Source organism: Grus americana, chromosome 13 (assembly GCF_028858705.1).
Source record: "Grus americana isolate bGruAme1 chromosome 13, bGruAme1.mat, whole genome shotgun sequence".
In the NCBI taxonomy this organism is placed as follows: Eukaryota; Metazoa; Chordata; class Aves; order Gruiformes; family Gruidae; genus Grus; species Grus americana.
This window is the reverse complement of record NC_072864.1, coordinates 17,334,780-17,349,997: the sequence shown is the minus strand read 5'-3', so window position 1 is coordinate 17,349,997 and position 15,218 is coordinate 17,334,780. Positions and strand designations below refer to the sequence as shown.

At 38.5% G+C, this 15,218-nt stretch overlaps 1 protein-coding gene across 3 annotated transcripts in view; it reads left to right on the top strand.

Annotated features, from left to right (window-relative positions):
• TOX3 (TOX high mobility group box family member 3) overlaps positions 1 to 15,218 on the top strand; it is a 77,721-nt gene that overhangs the window by 41,217 nt on the left and 21,286 nt on the right. The window contains exons 2-3 of one of the 3 annotated variants that reach the window (XM_054841004.1): positions 10,467 to 10,532; positions 14,485 to 14,736. In XM_054841004.1, the coding sequence (XP_054696979.1) occupies positions 10,467 to 10,532; positions 14,485 to 14,736 (318 nt within the window). Of the gene's footprint in view, positions 1 to 10,466; positions 11,077 to 14,481; positions 14,737 to 15,218 lie in introns of those variants that run through there. The other 2 variants (XM_054841003.1, XM_054841005.1) reach the window with 2 other exon arrangements.

Sequence of the window (15,218 nt, the reverse complement as noted above, 5' to 3'; positions counted from 1 at the left end):
ACTGAGAGATATTTAAGATGTTATGCGTGTACTGATTTTAGCCTGCAAGTGTCTTGACTAATCCTCCATTATGATTATTATAAAATGTCTACATCTGCTTCACCCTTTCTCTATCAATTTTATATTTAAAACTTGATATAATTTGCTAGTGTAGTAGAGCTGAATCACAGTCTAGAATGGAATTTATGATTTTTGCTGGAGTGAGTGAAATTTGATATAAGATTCTAAGAAAAGCTACTTACAGCCCAATTGCAGTATAATCACATCACTTTAAATTCGTGTGAGAAAATGTTACGGTAATCTTGAATATAGTGATATAAAACTATTTCTTAGGATTCTAAGAATAAAATGCTGTCATTATGTTAAGAAATGCTTAGATTCAATGCTTAGACAGCTTATATAACATAAAGGGGGGGAGACGTGATTAACACCTTGATTTTATGAACTTAATGCCTCGAAGAGGAAGGTGAAACAGAAATGTTCATATGGTGAAAACACTTCTGTACTTATGCATTTTCCCCCCCAAAAACTATAAAAATATCCCTTACAGCAGTTAAAAATAAGCGGTTGGGAGTAAAAGGATGCTCAGATGGAGGTGTAGAGCTGCCTTATACCCCTGCCGAGGGGGAGTTAAAGAAGCGCCCTTGGTGAATTAGGGCAGGAGAGGGCATGCCGCTGCTCGCTCTCAGGACCTCGCTGGCTTTCAGGTCCCACGTGTGCTGGAGGACTCCTGTCCCCAAGCGGTGCCTGAGGTAGTGGCCTCCAGTCATGGCACCAAGTGGTGGCATGGGTGCTCCTGTCGCAACCCGGAGCACATGGGAAGGTAGATTGGAGGGGCAGCCCCAGAATCAGGTCCACAGATTTGGTTTGGGTCTTTCTAGCAAGTTATTTTGCAGTGCCACGTGTACGTGCTGATCATCTTCCATGTGGATGATCATGTCACGGAGAAGAGAGACATTCCCACCTTCTTGCAGGGCTGTGGAAAGGGAGCATTGTGCTTTAGCCTTGCTTCAGTTCTTTAGAGCAGTTGTGGAAAAAAACCATAATTTAACTGCTTGTCTTCAGAAATAAGATTTTATGTATAATTTGAGCTGTTTAGAGAAATGTAACTTGTAAAATACATACGTTGAACGCGTGCTGTGAAACCAGGTATTTGAGAAGACCTTTCTCTTGTGGAATCCAAATTGCTACAAAGTTGTAGAAAAATATATATGAACAAGAGACCTAGCCATATAAGTAAGTTCTTTTTGCATTTTAGCAATATATTCCTTCCATGACATTTATGTCTAATCTGGTTTATTCCAGCAACAAGTGCATGCTCATGAGAGCGATCACAAAAATAATTTCGTAGTTCATCACTGCAAACATCTCTAGGTTAGAAAGCAAAGAAGGAAAACATGTTCTTTAAATATGCATATATTTTTAAACAAATACTTAAACTACAGTGGCCTCTCCTTGGCTTTGTTACTGAATGTGTTTATCTTAACGTTTGGTCTCTTCCCATATTTTAAGCTGCAGGCAACAACAGGGTGTGATGAATGTACTTCAGAACCCTTTGAAGTAACATCTGTAGATCTTGTAGAGTCTTTTTTATGTGAAACTTAGTGGCTTGGTCTAAGTTTGCTATTTCTATTAGCCCTATACAGAGGAAAAGTATTGTTCATATATGTAGGTGGATGCAGGGATATACCCGGAATCCATGTTTGATTCTCCATTTTACTACCTTGAAGGCAACGTGGGCAGAATGGAAAACCGATTCTTGTCTACAAAGAGCCAAAAGGGTAAATTGAAACTCTTTGAACATGTGGCAACAAAATATTTTGTATGTTTGTCTTGGAGAGAACTTTCAAGATTCAGACTAATTTCATAACACCTTAATCTTGTATAAATATTAGGACCAGGACTGCACTTTGAGCTACTTTTTAATATTTACGCATTTAAATATGGACTAAGTAGCATTGAAAATCTGGCATATATTGGATTGCCTTGAATGTCAGTCAACAGAATAATAATACTGTGCATATTCATACAAAGTTACTTCTTGCATATAAAAACTTTTATAGACTGTGTCCTCCTTAAGAGATCTGAAAATGTCTAACAAGAGACCATTAAATATTCCTTTCATTACTGTTCCTAAGACTCGCACAGTATCACACTTGGCAAAATATCATTCAGTTACTGCTTTTGGCCATGGAATTCACTGAAGGAGTTCATATTAAAGAGTTTGGCTGGAATTAGAGAGATTAAGTCAGTGCTTTTTATTGTTATTGTTGAAGGTTTTTATTTGCTGGCTGAAAGCTTTTAAAGTAACTTCAAATATTTTCATTCTAATTGCTTTCCTAAAACTTTTAAATCTGTACTATCTGCAAACAGTGTGTCTGATGGAGATTTGAGGATATATGAATAAAATATAAATGTCTATTTTTCTCCAGGATCTTGCTCAAGTATTTTATCCCACTGAGATTTTTTTGACTCTAAGCAAAGACTAGAGAATGTGTGTGTATGCATATATACGTGCACAGACACATGTATACAAACATATATATAACAATTAGTGTGGCAGATGTTTAAGGCTTAAAAATTGGAATCTAAATGGCCCCCTGAATTAAAGGCTTTTAAGATTTTAAATATCAAAAGACTGTCAAATGTATGATTGTACAGATACTTATGTACAAATTCAATAATTAATGAGCTACTAATGAGATTATTCATTTGCCTAAAATTCAGCATTGGGGATGTGACTGCAAAACTGGGTACTTAGATAAATTTATTTTAACGTTTTGTGTTCCTGTCTGTTGTTGGCTAGTTGCTCATCAGTGATGTGTTCTTGAGCAAATTAAGCTTTCTGGTGTGAAATCCCCTATAGGAACTCCTTTTGTGTGCAACAGGACCTGCATTTCCTCCTGATCATTGCAGGATCCTGATACGGTGTGTTAGAGAATCCCGATGGGGAAGAAACAGAGGAATAACTGCGGTGGAGTAAGTTCGGGAGGCCAAAGTCACCAAGGCTGAGACTTCCCGTGTAGTTTCTCACACGTACACGAAGATCTTTCCTAGAAGATTTGTAGGCAGAACCTAGCAGGAAATGAACGCGCTTCTAGAAGATATTAGCTACTGAAAATAAGAATGCTACTGTAATCTGTTTCAGAAAGCTGATTTCTGTTGTGCTATCCTGTAATAATCACTAATCATAAAAATTGCTCTAAGAATATAAATGGAAAGGCTCAAGTATAAACCGGGCATTTATAATACATGTTAACTAGTGGTCCAGTACTTTATGAAATCCTTCAAAAATTGTATCTTTTGCTGACAAAAGCGTTGTCTCTGGGCACGTATCCATACACCGTGCGCGTAGCGGTTTGGTTTTTAAGGTACGTGGGATACATTGTCTGGGTAGTGACGTTTGATCAAAGGCTGACCCAAATGGACGGCCTTTTGGCTGCATCTCGTCCAGCTCTTCAGCCCCTTTATACTCAGTGACTCAGTCCTTAAACTCCAGTAGCTACACGTTGTCTATGGTAAGTAATACTTCTTGCAGTGCGCGCTATTTCTTCCAAAATGTGAGCATACTGCCAGAGGAATACAGGAATTTCTATGGGTAGCTATGCAGTGTCAAAATTGAGGATACCATTTTGCGTTCATTCTGAGATAAAATTACTTCTTTCTTTATAAGGTTTTAAAATTCAGGTTTTAAAACATGCTTCATTCACTTATGATGTAAATCCCTAATGACTTTAGTGGTATTGCATCTGTGAACCATCTACTAAAATATGCCTCATTGTTTCTAGTAGAAAAAATAAAATAGAATACTTATATTTTATAAAATAATAGGAATACCACCTACTGCTTCTGAAGTATTGAAACCATCATGAAGGACTTGCTCTTCCAGAAAAGAACACGCTGCTCCTGCTATGAACACATCATACTTAAAAGTAAAGCCTCTACAGAGATTAGCTGGATATCCATCTAGAACAGAAAGGATTGGAGAATTCTCATCTGTTATTTTTACATTCATTGAGAAAATAAATTGTGTTTCCTGATGAGAAAAAAGCAATATTTAATTTAATACATCTGGTGAGGACACTGCTGTTCATAGATGGTGATAGTTGATACTATTTAAAAAAAAAAAAAAAAAAAAAAGCCCCCTCTTCCAACCCTCCTCCCACTCCATCTACTTCTGTTGCCAGAATAATTTTAGTGTATATTGTTTTGTTTGGAGTAATCAGGCTGAAGTAGCATTAGTCCAGCTTCTCATCTTTTAATTACAGACAGTTTATTGTCTATGCTGTCCCACTTTCTGCATGGTTCCCCACCAGCCAGCTAGACTTAGCAATCTCCATTAATTTAATTTGGCATTTCATTCAATCAGACAGGCTGTGAACATGATGAAATTTTTTTTTTTTTAAATAACACAATGCTCATTCTTAATTGATGTCCTTATCAGACATTGTATTTGCCAGAGCTGTAATTATTGGTCAGGCAGCAAAATCAAATCTGCCCAAATACAGTGAAGATGTTCTCCGGTGAAATTATTAAGATACAGTACTTAGACCTGCAAAGTAATTTAGTTTTGGTCTGTAATTACATCTTTTGGGATCGTTATCTTTCTTTTTACTCATAAGGATAGTGTAACCTCAGAGGAATTAATTTGCCAAATATGAAGATAGAACTGAGATCCTTGCCATAATTCATATTTGTGCGAGTAGATATTATTCTATATAAAAAATATAAGCATGCTACTTCTGTAAAAGAATGGTTTTATTAATGGACATATTTTAAAAATATGGCTTCTAATTTTATTGTACAACTACTGGAAGTGTGATCAGTTGAGGCTGCATTTTCCATAAGCAATAAATTGGCATCAGAAATTATAAAATTTGGACGTGTAACTACCTGAAACACACATACAGGCAGATAGGTTGGGCTGTGCCAGAAGCAGGGTTTAGAGTTAGTTCTGCAGGCAGTAGTTCAGCATCAAGCCAGTGAGAATTTTGTCTGGAGATACTATCCCAAGAAACTTTAAATGTGTATTTTGACTAAACATTAATAATTATGACAGAACTGTTAGTGTCATGATAACTAAGTCTGAACCCTGTTCTGCAGTAAGGGTTGGGATAGAGCTTTCTTTAATTAAATAAGGGGAGTGAATTCTGTAATAATTCTATGAATTTTTTAATTCTCAGATATATGACATGTAGTCTTTGAGTACAGAAGTGCCATCATACCTTTTAAGCAAAATGTGAGTCTCCTGATTAGTTATGAGAAGATGATAACATGTGTTTCATTTCTGTTCTGGATATATTTTTGTTTAAATATTTCATTTGGGACATTTATTCACATTCCATGGTTTTGGTGGTATTCTGTGCTAGAACAATAACCTTTCCAGTGGTTTCTTCTTTCTTGTGGTTGCACTATCAAATTAAGCAGCATTGTTATAAAAACGATTTAGAAAATCTAATGTATTTGCCTGATGAATCTAATTTTACTCTTGAGCATAAAATACTAGTAGTAGAAAAATTAATTTTTTTTCCATTGAGATGCTCAGATAAAAGCCTGGGCTCCTCTATGTCTGGTTTTAAGTTACTTATGTATTTCTGCGTTCGCACTTTTTAGGAAATGAATAGTGGGTGTGAGTTCTAATGTTTTTCAGATTAGACTTGCACCACAATTGAGCTGATTTAGAGCCAGAAATGGAGAAAGTTGTAATAAATACTAATGACTAACTATTGTAAGTAAAATAATTTCTCTATTAAACTCAGTAGCAAAATTCCCATTAACTTTCATAGGTTCAAAGTCTTATTCTGTGTGTCCATAAGACCTTCAAAAGTAGTTATTGGCTTTACTTTTTATGCTTTTTTAATATTATGGTTCTGTGGTTTTTGACTCATTGCAAAAGAATAACTCAGTAGCTACTATCTAACTTTTTGAGATTTTCTGAAGATTTTTTTTCAGTAGGAATTGAGACTCTGTGGAGATTTAATCACTGATTTGTATCCCCAGCTGCCAAGATTTTCTATGAAGTTCATAATATCGGACTTCTTTCTTAAAACAGCCGTTCATTGGTCTCAAAGCTTCCATAACCAACCAATTTTTAAGCTCTGGTGTGCGCAAAGGATAGCTTGAAAACCCAAGCAGCGTTGTGCTGCGCTGATTCAAGGTGGCGAATTCCTTGATTTGCAAACAGGTATCATAACCTCTGGCCCAGGAGGTTTGCTCTGCGTCGTGGTTTAGCCATGAAAACATGCAGTTTGTGGAAGTGGGGCAGCGATACAGTTTTTATATCCCCAAGCCTGGGCAGAAGCTGGTTTGGTCTTCGTTAGGGCGTGTGTTGGGGAAGGAATAGAGGGTGTGAATTTTCTCTTAGCACTGCAAATATATACCCTTCCTGGAAAAGATGAATAGGGCTGGATGTTGGGCTTCAGGTTTGGTAGTGAAAGCTAAGAGAAGAGCTTCAACAAGCTATTTTAGAAATAATCCATTTTCTTGACATTCTTTATACAAGGTATTAGTAAGCAAATGTCTGGTCTCTCTCATCACAGCCTTCGTGCTGGTTCATACGGATTTCAGTAGGGCCAAGATTCAAGGGCCTTTGCAACATAAACGAGGCCTGAACTGCCATAGTTTTAACGCAGTGATTTGCATGAAGAATGAAAGCTGTGATTCACAACAAGTTCAGAAGAGGTACCATTTGTTCGCAGTCCATTTCATGAAATCACCATGCGCGTGTGGTTTCCGTTGGTTTGCTGTGGCGATAAGTTGTGGTACTCGTGTTCAATCTATTTATCAGAACTTAAGATGGAGCTTCTTGAACTTCTGAAATCAAAGGAAACAAATAGTAGCTTGCAATGCAGTGGTACGTGTTGGCAAAGGAAGCTGCAAAGATTTTACTCTTTTGTAGTTATAGAGCGAGGGTGCTCTGAGATCTTTAAATGCAAAAGTTTATGCAAAACATTGGTAATTGCTATGGCTGAGTAATTTGCAAAGCATCCCAGCGCCAGCACGAAACAAAAAGCTGGACTAGGTGCTGCCTCTTTGTCTCTCTCAGTCCCGGGGAAATCCAGCAGGTGGGACCCCACAGGAGTCTGCCGGGGCAGACCGAGTGGCTGGATCTTGCCTTAAATTTGAGTGCCTGCTGTCCACTGTAGGAACGTTCTGAGATGTCTGAGGGGTCTGAGCAAGGGATCCTTTAGAAAATAAACGGAGAGAAATGTTGACTGCAACAAGAGTCATTTCACTAAAAACATCTTTCCAAATTATTTTACTAAAATAGACAAGAACCCCTTGTTCTATTTAGAATGATTTATAACTGTTCCCAGCTGATCACAAAGTGTTTCTAAATTAAAAGCCATTAATTATAGCCTTATATAGATACAAAGATATGCAAGAAGTGCTTTGTAATTCCAGCTCTGCACTTCAGGTGAGAGCTTTTTAAATTACTTGGACCATTGGAGCCACCTGCTTGACTAAATGCTGAGGGCCCTGTGTTTCAGGACTCATCAGTGCATTGCAGTGTTAACATTGTTACTGATTTTTCTCATTTCTCCAGGGCAAATACTAATTAATGGATACAATTCACAGCTGATTAGCTGTAGTTTCTTCAGTAATTACATTCGCGGACTAACTGTTCAGAAGAGGATTTCTAACCCAGTTCTTATTTCACTCTAAGCTTAATTTGTTTTTTGAATTGTTTAGGTCCTTAAGATAATAACCATTTTATTTTCTTTTGTTGTTATAGGTACCATTAGATAATAAGGAAGTTTAATCTTAGAAATGCTCACAGATAATTGTTGTGTGCCTTCAATGGATTTCTAATTCAGAGACAAAAAATGAATTTAAATAATATTAGTTATGATCCATACTAACAAAAGCCTAAATTTGCTAGGTTCTGACATCAGTGCCTGAGTCATATACAATAGGGTCTTAAATATTGTAGCCCAAGAACAGAATGAATCTAAGGATATGTACTTGTAGCTTTTAGCTTTGACATTCCTTGTTACGTCATTTGCTTCTACAGTCTTAATAAAATGGAAAATTATGTTGTCACTTTCCCCTTTGTTTTACTTGAATAAAACAAAAAAGGCAGAAAACCACTTGGCAATCAAAGCAGCAGTAGCTGTGGTGTATGGAATACATGGGGATGAAAACAATGTAGAATTTTACTCTTTAAGGTAAAAATCAGCTACATTTCCATTTTGAGGCACCGGAGCCCCTAGGATGCTAAGCTCATTAAAATAGGATGGGATTTGTTCCCACTTATTTATCCAGTGTTAGAGCTATACTCGCCTCTTGTACCTTTGCACTTAGGTATCATTTGAAAACCTGATTTCATTTTTTTTCTTACCACAGAGAGAACAGCTCTATTGGAGCCATTTGAGTTTTTCATGTAAACCCTTCTTAGTTCGCCACTAACTAATGTGAAAAAAATCTATCCTGTCGATCTTACTGTTGAGCTGAAGTATTATCTCTTTGGGCAACAAATCCACGCACACACATCCTTATGTGCCAAAACAGTAATTTGAATGTGCAATTTTATTTGAATTTTTTAATCTCCCAAAATGGGTGACATCTGGGCTTTTAAAAAAATGGATGACATTACTTGAGTATCTGCATAGCTGGGGATAACAGAGTTTTAATAGCTATGAGGCAGCCTACATATTGTGTTAAGGCCTCTGTTGCTTAACATGTGTTGTAGGTTGAAAGGTTCAGCATGTTAAGTACACAAATGGCATTTCATACTTCAGAATGAGGAATCTCATCTCATCTCCCTTCCTGCCCATGACTGTCATCTGATTTTGTAGATGTCCCGTTTTGTCAATCAGACAATTCATCAGGTACACGAGGCTCCCGTTCTTTGTGTCCATGTTCCATTTTTCATCCTCTGTCACTATAGTTTCCTCCTCTTTTTTTGTTTTTTTTTCTTTTCCTTTGGTCTTATTTTCAGAAATGGATTTTGGAGTTTTCAGGTAAAGAGCCTCCCAGGAAAGGATCACTCTGGGCCCCCGCACTGCTCTAGGATGAGAAGTCAAGGTCTGAAACGCTTCCCAGCTAAAACCAGTCAGGCACCAAGTACTGCAGTAGCAAATTTTACTGGAGCAAAGTGGTTTTTCTTTCAGGACAGGTTCAGCTGCTCTAAAAGCACAACAGAGTTTCTTGCTTGGAAAGAACAATCTGTGCACTTGTCGCAGAGCTTATGCTGGTGGTGGTTGTGCTTGGGGGCGGGGGGCAGGTCCACCAAGATCTGGCAAGATAAAACAAAGCCTTCCTGAAAAACTTTGCTTTACAGAACTCGAACACGGGAGTTAAGGGCAGAGTGCTTAGCGTGGCTCTGGCAGCAGCGATGTGGCAGGGCATTGCAGGGACCGCTCAGGGGCTTTTCTCTCGTTTGAGACTCTCACTTTGCAGTGCGCGCTGTGCCTGATAATAGAAATGTGAAAATGGGAAAGCCTGTGATGTAATGTTTCAGTGGTAGCTGTATGACACGCGTGGTGTCTGTTCCTTGAAGCAAAGGCTCCAGACGCCTGCCCGCTCCGGGAACACGTGCAGAAATAGTTACCGGACTACCTGCTCTTGGAATGCTGTTTGAGGGAATAAGGCACGCCAAGTGCCAATCCACCCAGTGCTGATAATCTCTTTCTGCCCTACGTTCAGTCTGTGAAAGAAAAAGTGCTTACCTTCTTCAACACATGTTCATCCTTGAGAATCTGGAGGAAATGACTCCATGGCATCCGGGAGGATCCTTTCAGATCACTCGTACGTGAGAGGAGTTGCACCTCAGTGGGAGCAAGTGGGCGCTCAGCCCGCTCCACCCTGGGTAGATCTCAGGGTCTCGGTGCGAGACAGTTTCTCTGATTTGCAAAATCTTCGGTGTTACTGTTCCCTGGGGGTGTGGGAGCTCAACTGGAATGAAGGATAGGCAAAGGGGGATTGTTTGGCTTTTTAATTTTGTGGAAAGAATGGGATTTTAAGAACAACAAGTGCAGATTCTCATTCTTCCCCTTATTGACCTTCATCTGTGTAAAACCAGGTCTACTTGGAATAGTAGCTACTTTCAGCTGCTGCAATCCTCCGGATCAGGATCATCTGCAGGAATATTACAATGCGTGTCAGGAAAGATGTAGTAGAGTCGAAAGGTCTTTTCCGGAGAATAGTCTCTTTCTAATGGGCACTTAATTTCCAAAGTCACCTCTAGGTCTGTGGGGTGGCTTTGCTACGTGGACAAAGAAAATTGAAGCGATACCCTTGGATATCTTCCATGTACAGACCTGGGGATGCAGAGTATGTAATAATAATAATAATGTCGAATCCAATCTGGTTCTGACTTCAAAGAACATCTGCAAAATTACATTTTATCTGTTTGCTGTTTTGTTTTTGTTGTTTTATTTTCAACTTTTTCTATGCCAGTGATGGGGTAAAGAAAAGTTTATCGTGGCCTGCATTAAAATCCAAATATTTATTTTTTCTTTCAGTTTGGAAACAATAACAACTACATGAACATGGCAGAGGCAAATAATGCATTTCTTGCTGCAAATGAGGTAGATGTTTTTCTTTTTTCTCTATGCTCATATTCTGCTGTTTGCCGTGATAATTTAACAGACTTTGAATGGATGAAGAGTGAAGTGCCGAATTTCTGTGTGTTTTATGGAGCACAAAATAAAGACTTTAATGAGAAAGAAAATAACCTGACAGCTCTCCATTACTAGTCAATTTAGCTGTCCATAAGGCTGTTACTTACATAGCATGTCAATAGAAACAAATCTGCTTTATGTATGAAAAAAAATTATAAACAGAAGGAAACAAAAAGCACAGTAGGTGTAGAATTCGAAAGCAAGCTTAGTAATAGTCATTACTAGCTAATGTGCTAATTTCTGTTATAGATACAAACATTTAATTTGGGTTCTTAATACTGGCGTAAGTTAGAAAACCAAAAGCAACTTCGTTGCCTGAAGCGTACGTGCTGTGTGAAGGGAACTTGGGACGGGGATCCAGAACGAACGCGGGGCCGGGCTGGTGGAGGCTGGCTGCATTGCGGAGGTGATGTATTTGGTCGCTGCCTTTGAGAACGGAAACCGGAGAAAGGTAGGGCAACTACAGTCTCCGTGTATTTGTTAGAGTGGTGCCTCCTTACAGCCGGTTAATAGACTATCAACATGCTAATCCTGACCCCAGCTCCAGACAGAAGCACCTTTGGCTCATCACTAAAAGCCAACAGCTCTTATTCCAAAGGGAAGGATCGAAAAGGCAAGATGCACCGTCTAGTAACATGCATAGCAATATGGAGAACAAGAACTAAGTATTTAGACAGGGTGCATGCCAGAAATGATCTTCCCAACATGAGGAAAGGTTAGAAACCTGGGCAGCCTTGATTTTACATGTAAGTGATGATTCAGTCGCAGATATTTTTTTGCACTTCTTAAAAAAGCGATCTCGGAGAAAATAAGCAGAAAGGTGTAACGATAAATATGAAGGTTAGAATTAACAGTCGTATTGTGTGAATCATTTATACAATGGTCACCATCTCTTTTTACCCAGCAAGACTGCTTAGATAAGGGAATATTGCTTGGCACTAGCTCCAGTGTTATTTGTGATAATGAACACAAACCCCATCTGTAATGACAACATGATGTTTCTTTCTGTAGAATTTCTTTCCTACATTTGAATCAAACATTGATGAAAGCTCTGCTGCCAGCAGCTGTTCAGAGACAATTTAATTCCAGCTGTGATAATTCACCGTGTCAGACATTGGCTGTTATATGTTGATACAACAGTTCTCCAGATTTGCATTTTTATCAAAAGGAACAAATGTTTTGAACATTTCAGTACAGATGGCATTTAACCATGCACACAGTGATGTTTTTTTTTTTAAAAAAAAAAAAGTGTAAGATATAAATATTTGAAAAGTTAATAACTTTTAAAAACGTGATTGGTAAGATAAATCCCACAAACGGTATACCATCTTTTGGTCATAACAGCACCTTTCTGCAATCCCAAATTGCATACTATTCAGGCTCTTTTTACAGCCTGAATAGCCCAGTGATTTGGATTTAGGACTACTTCACTAAGGGGTTTTCTTTCTTAGATTACATCTGTTTCATCCTCATTCTTAGGTCTGTTATATGGTTTTTTTTAAAAAATACATATATACATATTTGGACAAGTTATCTTGTGAGAATTAAATTCACATTTAAAAAATGTTAAGGTATTCATCAATTTACTCTCCCATTTGTAGTAAGCTATAAGTATTAAGATGAGTGCTACTTTTCGAAGTAAAATATTGTATTGTTATCTAGCTGTGTTATACATTTATACAGCTGTCCTAGAGTTATTCTGTTAGATGGGGGGAAAAAAAATTCCAGTTCTTACAATTACTACTATCTCATAAATATGTCAAGTAAAGAGAGGTTCAAATGTACTATAATAATACTGATTTCACTGAACCCTTTGCTTGAACAAGGAATAAAAATATGATTAAGTGTTAGTGTTCGCATTAAAGCGTGAACCTAACTTTGCAATTACTGCATTACAATGTATTTAATTATAGTGGTTTTGCATTAGCATGAATGTAGCTTTCTCGCTATGATTTTGGGCCTGAGCACTGCTGAGCCAGAAGCCCATTTTATTCCTGTAAATAATGCCTTAAGAGTGTAATCTTAGAGCACATTCGGGCTTAGAAGCCACACATTTGCTTTATGTTTTCTGTCTCTATGTCATGATTACTACGACCCATTTTAAAGCACCTTAAATATTTATTGAAATAATATTTCAAGTGTTAATTACAGTGGTAATGAAAACAGCCAAATGCCACATATCAAGAATGAGTGTTTATCCGTATTGTTAATGTGATATGTTAGATTTCATTAAGCAGTAATGGGGTAGCAAATGAGTCACAAATTACAGTTGCATCTGTTACTAGACCACATTAGTGCCAAAATAACTGCAAATGCAGCCATAGGGTTATGTTCATTAGCCAAGCACTTCTCCTGGCCAATCCATCCTTTGTGTTTGTGAGCTACGGGGTCCACAGGAAGAAAAATTCACACCTTTTGTAATACAGCAGCGGGGAAGTCAAACATCTCCCTAATCCAGGCCCAGCTTTCACATCCAGAATTAAGTTACAGTCTTGCAGATCGAGCGAGCTGGGCAGAGTCTCGGCAGACTCTGACGGTGCTGCAGACTGCAGCAGTCTGGGACCTCATCATTTCTGGTGTGAGACCGATAATGACAGCTGACAGGTTCTATATGCAAGCAAAGGTTTTTCTTGTGTTTCAGTTTCCATCTTCTCTCAAGCGGTTATTAATTTATATCATCATTAACAGTTTGAAGGATGACAATTTGCAGCAGTTAATGAGATCTTTCACTGAACATATCATTTTTAAATTAACTGGCATTAAGTCACTCTCTCAAACAATGTAAATAATACATAAAACAATCCCCCCCCCCCCAACTTGAATCCCGAACTAATGCAAACAAACAAATCCCAGAGCAGCCTTGCATGTCCAGAAGACGACAAGAGTGCCTATTTTAGGATTGCCAACTGCCCAATTTGACCAAGACGGTCCTGATTTGGGTACATTTAAAATGGCCTAATTTCAAGCACTGAATTTCCATTATTAAGTAGCAGCAGACCTGAAATAATATATGAAAGTTCATTTAACTCGCAAGACATTTGAATAAGCGTAGCTCATTTGTTTCCCAAATAAAAGTCAGCGGTGTTGAAGCCAGATACAGACTCCACTTGAATAAAGATTATCTTTGACAGACTCACGCGCACGTACAAACACGCACAAACCCTGAAGATAACTGGCAGTAAATGTTTTGCTCAAGGCATCTTAACAGGTGTTTAGTTCGTAACCAACCTACTGTTCAAACAAAGCTGGCTTCCTTCAGAAGGCGCTGGAACCTGCTGTAATCCCCCTCCCTCACGCTTTCATACGCGTCTCTCCTCCAATTTACAACCCTTGTTTAAAAGAGTGCATTGTACTTTGGGGATGGAAAAGAAAAGAAACAAAGACCAGAATTATAATATTTCGTGTTTATTAGTGGATAAAAAGGAAACAAAAGATGTGAAACGGTCAGTGCTGAATTAATGTTGTGTGTGTGCTACAAAATTGTCAGTATTTTATGAAGCGTGAGAGTAATGTAAGCTGTTTGTGCTATTTTACTAACGTATCAATAAAGTGGCAATTTGTTATACAGCCAAATCCAATGTAGCTGATATTCAGACTAACAACAAAGACAGATGTTGCTAATTAAGTACGCATTAAAAAACTGTTAATACTGATACTCCATTAAAGCCATATAATAATGGGTCTTAAATCTTTAATCAGAACCATCCACAAACCCCTTCAGTATATGAAACTTAAAAATTTAGTTGCGTGTGGAGTTTGCATTTGAGAACAAAGCAAGGTTTGGACTGCTGGTCCGAAGGTGGGTGCTGAGAGCGGCGTGCCCTAACGCGGTTTGCCTTGTCCTGTCCTTTTCTAGCAGACGTTCCATACGCCGAGCCTCGGGGACGAGGAGTTCGAAATCCCACCCATTACCCCCCCGCCCGAGTCAGACCCTGCGCTGGGGATGGCGGATATACTGCTGCCCTTTCAGGGCCTCGGTGACCAGCTGCCTGCACAAGGAAATGAATTTACGCCTCAGTTTCCCCCTCAGAGCTTGGATCTTCCCTCTATTACAATATCCCGAAATCTCGTGGAGCAAGACGGCGTCATCCACAGCAATGGATTGCATATGGTAGGTCCGGTTCTTTGTGCGTTTCCGTTGCCTAATCTTGTTTGTCGCAGCATAGTAATGTAGATTTGTGTCATCTATCAGTTTTAATTGACCTCTTGGAAGATCTGTATGATTTCTTGCTATAGTAGCCCGACCAAGCACTTGCCAATGTTCTGCATTATGTACAGGCGTATTCTGTATGAATGATGATGCGCGTTGTGAGTGTTACACAGCAAACAGTGATATGCTATTATTCAGTTCCCTGAGGCAGTTGGCAAATGGTTAAAGGTTTAATATTGGTGGATTCAGGAAGATAAACATGGCTTTAATGTACAGTGCAATGCTATACTGTGTGTGAACAGATCTCTTGTGAAGAAGCAGTCAGGCTTTATAAACACAGCATTTTCATTTTGGGAATGGACGTGGAAGCCCATGTCCATTGGCATCGTGTGCATCCCAAGTGCTGCTGAAGTTCAGAAAGGTGTTATACAGTTGACATTGGC